Here is an 11,129-nt window from a genome sequence, read left to right on the forward strand (position 1 = left end):
CAACCCATTTTATTATAAAACTAAAGTGATTAGTTTTATAATTTATTTTGTTAATTTCGATTTCAATACTTTTCAAACCGATTTGATTATTTTGGTTGGGTAAATATGTTGAACCGACCAAATTGCTCTACTAAGTACAACACTTTCAAAAAAAAAAAAAAAAGGCTACCCAGTGAATAAATGCAAGGAAACAAACAAATGAAAAAAAAGAAGTTAAAACACAAAATAAATATAAAAATTAAAAATAAATAATTATAGCTAGTCATTACTCCAATTATTTTCAAAACAAAAGGGTGTCCTTTGTGTCGCTGTAGCGATTACAGCTACTCGTAGCAGCGACTTAGCGTCAAGGTGACGTTGACTCCACAACATGCTACTGCCATAGGGCAAGATAATAATGCTTGAACAGAATTGGGCAAAAACATTGGGAATCCTATTATAAAAAATGGGGGACTACTTGTTCCAATGGAAATGGCTCGAGCCATTGATGAGCGTGTGAAAGAAAGAAAGAAGTGGCGAGCCATCACTGAGTCATATCTATCAGGGTGGGTGCAGCAAGTTGATTCTGAATGGTGGAAGAAATTTTCAGTGGACATTTTCTATGGATTCATCATCATGCGTGGGCTCTCTAACGTTGTTGATTATGATTTATGATTGTGGCGATGGGCCAAGCGTCTCTGCCTCTGATGACCTACAGCATTCCTCCAATCAATCAGACTAGAGTTTGAGGTCTTGAATTCATTATTGCTAAGCGTTGCTTTGATTGGTTGCCTACAGATGATGATGATGATAAACATTGCCTTGAAGGTTGTGGACTTTGTATGGATTGATTCTTCCAGGACATTGAATGGAGAAGAAAGTTTTGAAGAACATGATTAATATTATCAGGCTATATAACTTAAAGATTTGAAGATAGATATTTATCTCAACAAATAAATTTAAAAGTTATGAGAAATTACCACATGATGAATTTTATAAGTATTTTTATAAAAATTAATTAAATTCTAATTTAATTCCATAATTTAATTTTATAATTAATAATTTTTATGAAATTAAATTAAAATTTAATGAATTTGAAAAATCAAATATATATTTATAAATGTTGGAAACTAAAAAAAAAAATGTTCTAAAAATCAATTTTAATAAAGGATTGAACGGTGGTGTATATGAATTCCATCAATTTTAAAAATAAACTAAAATTTACTAAATTGTTATGCATTTTCAATACTAAAAAATTTTTATGAATAATAAAAAATGACTATTATCACAATGTTGAAGGTATATGTGGTAATTGGGAACCCGGCAAGGCGGCAACTGATGTCCGTCCGCCAGGACCGTCAGAACGGCAATGCCATCTTCTTCAAACTACGCAGGCCACCACTTTGCTCTCGATCTGAGTTCAACACAAAGCCAAGCAACCATTGTTCTTGTTGGATGAGTTAAAGAGCAAATTTGGGAATTGGAAATTGCTCATTAGCTTCAAGATTTTGATGTTTCAACATTTAAATATGCATATTTTTTGAATTGCTAAAATATGCATATTTTTTGAATTGCTAACTGATATTCAACATTGAATGGCTTCTTCAAAGTCTAAAGATTTTTTTAGACTCTTGATTGAAGAATTTTATTCTCTTTTATACTTTCTATAATCTGTTGCCAAAGCACCTGTCTGATTCTAGTTTACTTTAAATTTCTTGATTTCTTCCTGCAATGATTTTCTGCAAATCATAGCATAAGCACTCTGTGTTACCTAGTTCCTACACCACATAATACTAAAACAAGTCAATTTACCTAGGAATTAATACAACCAAAGGAAGATAGACTTCTGAGAAGTGAAACCAAACCATAAATATTTCTAGTTTTTGAGTGCTAAAGGTGAAAGATTGGTATAATTCCAAATCACCGACATGAGCTGTCATGTCATTGTCGAAGAATATTGCTTGGTTTCAAGTTACGGTGAAAGATTGTTATTTCACAATGGTTATGAAGATAATGCAATGCAGAAGCCACATCAATGGCAATACATAGCCTTCAATATAATTAAAATATGAAAATATTAAGTAGTGGTAAAGAAATCGACGTTACTGTATTGAAGTCTTTTTTCGAACCAAATGAAAAAAAAAATACAAATTTGTTGAATAATAGAAGCTCATGCTTTGATATCATGTAAAAAAAAATAATAATAAAAAAAAAAAAAAAACAGAAGATAAACAGCAAGCAAAGCTGGAGTTGTTTTCAACGAAGATACAACATAAACATTCTCACGAACACAACAAAAGAAAAACTCATTGATTTAGAACAGGGGATACAAAAAGAAAACACAAATACCTTTTTTTTTTTTTCCTCTCAACTCACATAACAGCTCATTTCAGCCACTTCACACTTATTTCTAGCAAATACACTCTCCTTTTTATAGGCTAAGGGCGCCTTTACAAGTCAGCAAAACCACACCAAAGACAAACTTCCGAAATTTAATTCTAAAAACATGGACAATCAATCCTTTGCAAGTAAAAACATTACATCAAAATATTTTCAGCAGCAAATTTCAGAAACTCCAGCAGTAAAAACATTATATTCTCATGGCCTCACTTGCCTCTCTGAGTCCTCAGCCGAAGAATAGCTTCCATGATGACATTCAATTTTCTTGTGACATCCCTCATATTCATTCGATCTCTTGGTACTTCTACTGAGCATGCAATTCCTAGTTCTAGGACTAATACCACACATTTTTTCACATCCTCTCCCTTTGATCCCAAATTTTCAATACTGAAATCATGTTCTTGGATCTCTATTTGAGTATCATCAATGTCATTGTCATCCATATTTTCTGCCATATTTGTTGGTGTCCCTAGTTCTCCTGTTGTGAGAAGTACTGGATCCACAACTTGCATGACTCGTCTTGGGAGCTTAGCTTTGACAAAATTGTGGAGATTTAGACCATCTGTAAACATTTCTTCAATTGGCCTTTTCCCTGTGAACATCTCCAGTAAAATTACCCCAAAGCTATAAACATCTCCTGATATTGTTGCCTCACTGCCTATGCCATACTCTGCAGTAAATTTATCTTCAATTCTATCACAATTGTAACAAAGCAAGTACAGACCAGTCTACTGTATATGAATGAATGTATGGAATCTGTTTTGAGCTTGTAAAAGGGGAAAAAGTGATGGATTCAGAATAAGAAATATTGGAGTCTTTGTAGGAATTTCATTTGACAGAATGCTGCATTTCTTTCTATGATGTTTTATCACTAACACATCCTTAAATTTGAGGTTATGCAACACACACACACACACACACACACATATATATTTTGCAATTGATCATTTTTTTTCCTTCAGGATTGTTTGTGTGTCAATACAATCTCAATTACATGTTGGGTATTTTCATGTCACGGATGCATCAAATCAAGAAACAACAGTTACTTGACATATTTTTCCCGAGTGTGTGTGTGTCTGGCCAATTGGTGGTAATTGGATAAAGAAGAATGCAAAATTTTACCAGGAGCCATGTACCCAATTGTTCCCTTCATCCCAATGGAACTAGTTTGGCCTTGAGAAGAGCAGCTGGTTGTTTTGGTAAGGAACCTTGCTAATCCAAAATCACCAACATGAGCTGTCATGTCACTATCAAGAAGAATATTACTTGGTTTTAAGTCACAATGAATGATTGGCACTTCACAATGGTCATGAAGATAATTCAGTGCAGAAGCCACATCAATTGCAATATGAAGTCTTTGGAGAAGGTTCAGAGTCCGTGAATGATCAATACCACTTTCTTCTGGATGCAACCACATTTCCAAACTTCCATTTTCTATGAAATCAAACACTAGAGCTTTGAAATCATTGCCTTTGAAATCAATACTAGAGCAGCATGTCAAGATCTTTACCAGATTTCGATGTCGGATTTTGGTCAATGCTTTGCACTCAGCGAAGAAGCTCTTGGAAGCTCCATGCTGTTGAAGATTGAGAACCTTTATCGCAACTAACTTGTCTCCATGCTGAAGTAAACTTCCTCTATATACTGAGCCAAAACTACCTTGTCCAATTAAGTTTTCTTGAGAGAATCCTGCAGTTGCCTGGAAGAGTTCCTTGTATGAAATTTGAAACAGCTTATCCGCAATAAAAGGCATGGAAGGAGGATTCCTTCTCGACTTTCGCCGATAGAAAACACAGAGGCAGGTTATTGTCATGAAGAACACAACTGAACTGATGGTTGTGACAAGGATTATGATTGTGGAAGTCTTTTTCTGTTTCTTTTTTTGGATAGGACATGGTGGCAGCTGCAGTTCAGGGATCCCCCCACAAAGCTTACTGTTTCCAACAACTGAAAATGTCGTTGCATTTCTAAAAACTCCTTTTTTTGGCACTTCACCTTCAAAGTTGTTGAAAGAGAGATTCAAATATTGTAAAACCGAAAGGCTCTCCAGATCTTCTGGAATTTTTCCTGATAAGTTGTTTCTTGACAGGTCTAAGTGTTGGAGACCTCTCAAGGAAGCAAAAGATGAAGGAATAGGTCCTTGAAGAGAGTTACTGTGCAAATTAAGGATTTCTAGGCTCAAACAATCACCTATTGTCTCAGGAATTTTGCCAGATAACTTGTTCTCTGAAACATCTAATGCATAAATATTTTTAAAGGACGCCAACTTGGGTGGGCAAGGAACCTGTCAATGAGTTCTGTGATAAGTCGAGAAGTTCTGATAGAGAGAAGAGACCAAAGATCTGTTGTGGTATGATACTAATCAGCTTATTCTGTGAAATATCCAACCGTTTGAGGAATTGGATGTTCCCAATACTAGAAGGTATTTTTCCTTCTAATTTGTTTTCATCTAAATAAAGCTGATATAGCTGGGTGATATTACCTAGGGATGTTGGGATTTCACCAGACAGTAGGTTTCCTCCTAAATTCAATAACTGCAGCTTTCCAAGCTTCCCAAATGAAAAAGGAATAACACCAGAAAAAGGTTTATCTCCATGGCTAATTCGTACAAATTGACAAGATTCTCAACCCCTATTGGGATTTTACCTGATATATGATTACTTCCCATGCCTAATACATAAAGTGTAGACAAATTGGCTATGGAAGTAGGTAACACGCCACCAAAATTATTTGCACTAAAAAATAGAATTTTTAGATTGCTGCAGTTTGACAAAGATGTTATGAAATTAAAATCTTGACTCGTGCTATTTCCCAGAAAGTTGTGCCCCAAACTAAACCGCTGAAGATCATTCAAATTTCCCAGATTGGTAGGAACTTGTCCCGTGAGAAAGTTGCGAGAGATGTCAAGATCTTGAAGCTGAGAAGCGTTGGCCAATGAAACAGGAACGCTTCCATGAAACTGGTTGCCACCCATGGCAAGTTTTTGCAGGTTATGAAGAGTGAGGCCTAGGTTCGCTGGGAGACTGCCACTCAGTTGGTTTGATGAAGTATAAAAGAGACTGATAGATGAGATATTATAAAGGGTGGGAGGGATTGTACCACTTAGATTGTTGAAGTTGATCACAAAGATGATTAAACTTGTTAATTGTCCCATTTCGCTAGGAATATTTCCGTGCAGATTATTAAAGCCTACAGAAAAGACCTTGAGAGAGGAAAGGTTTCCAAGGGATTGTGGGATCTCTCCTGTGAGATTATTTGTTCCAAGCCTAAGTGTTACAAGCTTCTTTAAAGAGCCCAGCTCAGCAGGAATTTTTCCCTCCAGCCTGTTTCTTGTTAAATTCAAAACCTTGAGCTCTGAGGAGTAGGTGATTTTGAGTGGAATTTCTCCACCTAGTGTGTTGTTTGACAGGTCAAGAATTCTCAATCTGAATAGGCGACCAACTTCCAGGGGAATTTCACCATAGAACTTGTTGTCAACCAGGTTGAGGAACCTTAAGAAAGTGAAATTTCCTATATATGGAGATATGGTCCCAGACAAACTAAGCCCCTGCATTTTTAGTGACAAAACTCTCTGATGTTTGTGACCACAAGCAACCCCTTGCCATGAGCAGAAGTTGACAGAGTCGTTCCAGGAGCTCAAGATTCCATATGGATCATTGCCAATCTTGGCTTTGAACTGCAGAAGTGCAAGTCTGTCAGTCTCATTTCCCATTTTACTGAGAGAATTGGCAGGTTGCAACAATTGTATGCTCATAGAGCTCAAGAAAATGAAATGAACATGAAGAATTGAAGGCCAAAGGTTTGCTAAGTGTATGGTGGGAAGTTCCATTTCTATTGGATTGATTGTGCACAGGTGAAATGTCAAGTATTATGGGTAAGTGGTGTTTTATATGTCTGAATGAGCAATGGTAAACATTTGTTAATGATCCATCGGTGCATTATCTTTCGTACAAGGTCAAACGCGGTTGGTGCTAGATATAATGATTATAGGCTATAATGAAATTAGTCTTGACATATGAACCAGGGCCAGAATTAGTGCTCTTATCAGTTTGTTGATTAACTAGGGCGTTCCTGTAAAATTAAATGGAAAAAAAAAACCCACCTCCACAGTTAAAACATTTACTTTGGAATTCCCAACAGATTTGGTTGTAAATTATGTTTCTCTCTCCCTCTCACTCTCTCTCTCTCACTGAAATTCCATTCCTTTACTGGCTTTTGTTGTAATTATAAAGTTTTTTTAATTACGAATAAAATTTTTTACTCTCCTTCTTATTTTAAATTAACATAACATAATATATCCACAAAAATTTTATACTATATAGACTACACAAAAATTCTAATTATATATTTTATTATTTTTATAAATCATTTTAAACTTTTATTTAAATTAATAAAATTATAAATTTCTTTAAAAAATTATAAATTAGTTTATCTTATTTTTTTTATCTCACTTCTCTATTTATTATTGCGCGGATTGAGGATAGTTACAACTTTTTTACATGATACCTTTTAATATATAGAGAGAGATTGTTCATAAGAATAATTTTTTTTTTTTTAATATAGTTGATCCTGATATCAGGTAATATGACTTTAGTCACTATACAAAGTCATGTTAAATTTTTATTTCTTACTTTTTATTTTTTATATAATTAAATTTATTTAATATTTATATGAAAAAGATAATATTATTTAAATATTTTCATATAATTTAAATAAAATTTATATAATTAAATTATAATTCAAAATAAATCTAGTTTAGATAAAAATTTACCAAGTATCTCTCAACAACTACATTTCCTCGTAGGCTTTTCAATAACTCTGACATCACATGCAAATTACTTGCTAGAATTACCCTGAAATCATCCATTTGTAATCCTAACTCGTTACATATCTTCTACCTATTCAACACTTGACATGGGAAGGTGACTTCAATGTCACATTAGAGGAGTCTGTTCATTCTCTCACACTAAGTGACTCCATTTACCTCCCTCACATTTACCATTAGAAATCTATACTTGTGGTCTCCTCTGTTCATCACCAGCCATATGCTGATGAGCCCATTAGGTCTAACTGCACTTCCTTCCAAGTATCTTCGCAAATCATCCTTTTCCTTGCAAATTTTTTGTACGCATGCAAGACTCTTCTCTCTCTTCCATTGACATTGAATAAGTAACCCTCATCTATATATAGATTACTAAGGCATGTAGACAAAATTTGGAATAGAGCCTCCACGTTAAGACAATCGACTTGTCTTGCTCCAAGTCTACAAACTGTGAGGATCGAATATATAATACTTTTAATTTCTATGTTTCCACTATTTAATTTGACTTGTTGGAGTGGGATTTTGTAGGTTAGAAGTTTTCTTTTCTTTATGATATAACAATTCAAAATAAAAAATTCTTGTGTAAACTCAGTTTATTATGAACTCAAAGATATAAATATATGAAATTTATATATTTAATAGATGAATTTAATTATATATTTTATATCTTGAGTTTGAGTTGTAGAGAAGAAAAATTCAAAAAGAATATTAAAGTTCCTAGCTCATATTCATTGCACATAATTACAGAGTTAAATTTTAAATTTTTTATGAAACGAAAAATTTTTTTATTAAAACTGTTAAAAAATAATCTAAAGTTTTAGAATTTTGATTTTATTATCCTTATATCATAACAAAATTAATGAATTACAGAATTAATGCTATTAAAATTTGAATTCTTAGATACATACATAGCCTATTTTCAATCACTACTTAACTTAATGCATAAGTGTTTAAAATCATATATATATATATATATATATGATTGATCGCGAACATCATCTATCAATTCACTTTAAAAAAAATTATGTAAAAATAGTAATTATTCTTATTATTTTTATTTTTATTTTATGTGATAAACTTAGATTGTTTTTAGCTAAAAATTAATTTTTAATTTTGTAATTTTAAAATTTTATAAAATTTAATATTTTAAATACTATAATTTTTTTTTGACATTATATATATATATATATATGTGTGTGTGTGGAATATAAAATAAAAAAAAATTGTTAACTATTGCAGGTTTTGTTTGGCGTCAGTTGAATCTTCAACGTGAACAAAGTCACCTCAGAGAATGACAATCTCTCCCATTATAGCCGTCAAAAAGTCAAGGTCAATACTCGGTTTCTTTTCGTTTGCGAGTTACTGTTAACCGTCCATCCTTGATAGTTGAATTTACATTTGTAACCATGGATGAGTTCACAGCATATTTTCATCGACGCTAAAAAAGGGGGGGAAAAAAAAAGGAATTCGTAGGCACAAGCTTAGCTGCGTTTTGGCCTTCTTCTATTCTATCCTTCGTTTTCATGTGTTTTTCTTGATTTAAGTAACCACACTATGCTTCCAACCTGCTGATTATCTCACTAAAATGGGAAATGAGACTGATAGGTTTCCTCTTATGCAATTCAAAGCCAAGATAAGCAATGATCCAAATGACGTCTTCAGCTCATGGAATGACTCTGTCCACTTCTGCAAATGGCAAGGTGTTACTTGTGGCTCCAAACATCAGAGAGCTACGTCTCTAAATCTGCAGGGGTTGAGCTTGTCAGGCAACATATCTCCACATGCAGGGAATCTCACCTTCTTGAGGTTTCTCAGCCTTGGTAGCAACAGATTCCATGGAGAAATTCCTCGAGAAGTTGGTCACCTCTTCAGATTGAGATTTATCAACCTGACGAATAACCAGTTGAGTGGTGAAATTCAAGGTGGCATCAGCAATTGCTCAGAGCTTGCCAACTGCAGCAATCTGCAACAATTATATTTTGATGGAAACAATTTTGGTGGTGAATTACCTAGCTCCATTGGCAATATGTCTAACCTTGTCCAATTAGGCCTAGGACGATATCCAATATCAGGAACAATCCCAGAAGAGGTAGGGAATCTTGTCAATCTGTATCGATTAGATATGGATGGAAACCTTTTTTCTGGTAGTATCCCCATTTCTTTTGGAAAGCGGCAAAAGCTGGAAAGGCTAACCTTAAATCACAATCTACTTTCTGGAGAAATCCCAGTGTTCCTAGGTAACATCACCAAGCTATATTGGCTTCAGTTAGAAGGAAACAAATTCGAAGGAAATATAACTCCAAGTCTTGATATCTGACAAAACCTTCGTTTTCTTGATGTGTCCAGAAATAAATTGAAGGGCAGCATGCCCGAACAAATCCTTGGCCTTTCTTTTCTATCAGCAACTCTTAAATTATCACAGAACTCATTGACAGGTCCTTCACACCCAGAAGTAGGCAACTTGAAAAGTATTAATGCATTTGATGTCTCAGAGAACATACTCTGTGGGGAAATTCCTAAGACAATACGCGATTGTTCAAGGCTAGAAATCCTTAACATGCAGGGTAACTTCCTGCAGGGACCCATTCCCTCATCTTTCGTTTCTTCGAAAGGTCTCCAACGAATAGATCTGTCCAGAAATAACTTGTCAGGAAATATTACAAATGAGTTAGAGAAGCTAATCTTCTTGCAATATTTGAATCTTTCTTTCAATAATTTTGAGGCTGAGGTACCAAAAACAGGAGTTTTTAGCAATGCAAACGCATTTTCGCTTGTTGGAAATAGAAATCTTTGTGGAGGTATCCCAGAATTGCAGCTACCAGAATGCCCTGGCAAAGAAGAGAAACACAGAAAGCCTTCCATTGTTACAATCCTCGCCACAACCATCAGTTCAATTCTGTTTTTCATGATAGTGATGTCCTTATGTGTTTTCTATTGGCGAAAGTCAAGAAAGAGTCCAATTTTCTCACCTTTCACAGTGGATAAGCTTCCTCAAATTTCATACAGGGAACTCTTGCAAGCAACTGGCAGATTCTCTTCAGAAAACTTAATTGGACAAGGCAGTTTTGGCTCAGTCTATAAAGTAATTCTTCAACAGCTAGGAGAATGTTTTGTGGCTGTAAAGGTGCTCAATCTTCAGCAACATGGAGCTTCCAAGAGCTTCATTGCTGAGTGCAAAGCATTGAAAATCATCAAGCATCGGAATCTGGTTAAAATCTTGACATACTGCTCTAGCATTGATTTCAAAGGCAACAATTTCAAAGCTTTAGTGTATACATTTATGGAAAATGGCAGTTTGGAAATGTGGTTGCATCCAGAGGGAAATGGTTATAGTCAGAGAAAGAAATTAATCTTTTTTCGAAGACTATGCATTGCCATTGATGTGGCTTCTGCATTGCATTATCTTCATGACCATTGTGGAATGCAAATCGTTCATTGTGACTTGAAGCCGAGCAATATTCTTCTTGACAATGACATGTCTGCTCATGTTAGTGACTTTGGATTAGCAAGGCTCATTTTTTAAAGCACCATCAATCCTTCTCAAAGCCAAAATTTCTCAACAGGGTTAAAGGGAACAATTGGCTACATGGCTCCAGGTAATATTTTCCACACTACTTTTTCTTTTGTTAAATTACTGCATGAATCAGAATGGCATGGCATATGCAGGATGAGGGCGAAACATTATGAGACCCTTGAACTTTGCTTGTGTTAAGCCCCTGAACTTTTTTTGCTCCACATTAAGCCCTCAACCTTTTATTAAATTCACATCAAATACTAAAGATGAATGCCAGATTCTTTTATAGATATACAAAATAGTAATTGTATAGTCTTGATCACATTTTAATATAATTGGAGATGTATGAATTGCAGAATATGGAGTAGGCAGCAATGTGACAACTTACAGAGACGTGTATAGCTTTGGAATACT

General features: G+C 34.5%; 1 protein-coding gene and 1 pseudogene across 1 annotated transcript; one reads left to right on the plus strand and one right to left on the minus strand.

Annotated features, from left to right (window-relative positions):
* Positions 1–2,585: 2,585 nt before the first annotated feature.
* Positions 2,586–6,221, minus strand: LOC131168946 (putative receptor-like protein kinase At3g47110; annotated as a pseudogene).
* A 2,565-nt stretch (positions 6,222–8,786) lies between these two features.
* LOC131173088 (putative receptor-like protein kinase At3g47110) lies at positions 8,787–10,251 on the plus strand. The gene is made up of 3 exons (XM_058134740.1): positions 8,787–9,438; positions 9,637–10,089; positions 10,208–10,251. Exons 1-3 carry the CDS (start codon positions 8,787–8,789, stop codon positions 10,249–10,251), a joined length of 1,149 nt encoding a protein of 382 aa, XP_057990723.1.
* Positions 10,252–11,129: the final 878 nt, after the last annotated feature.

The sequence above is a fragment of the Hevea brasiliensis genome, chromosome 14 (assembly GCF_030052815.1).
Source record: "Hevea brasiliensis isolate MT/VB/25A 57/8 chromosome 14, ASM3005281v1, whole genome shotgun sequence".
Classification (NCBI taxonomy): Eukaryota; Viridiplantae; Streptophyta; class Magnoliopsida; order Malpighiales; family Euphorbiaceae; genus Hevea; species Hevea brasiliensis.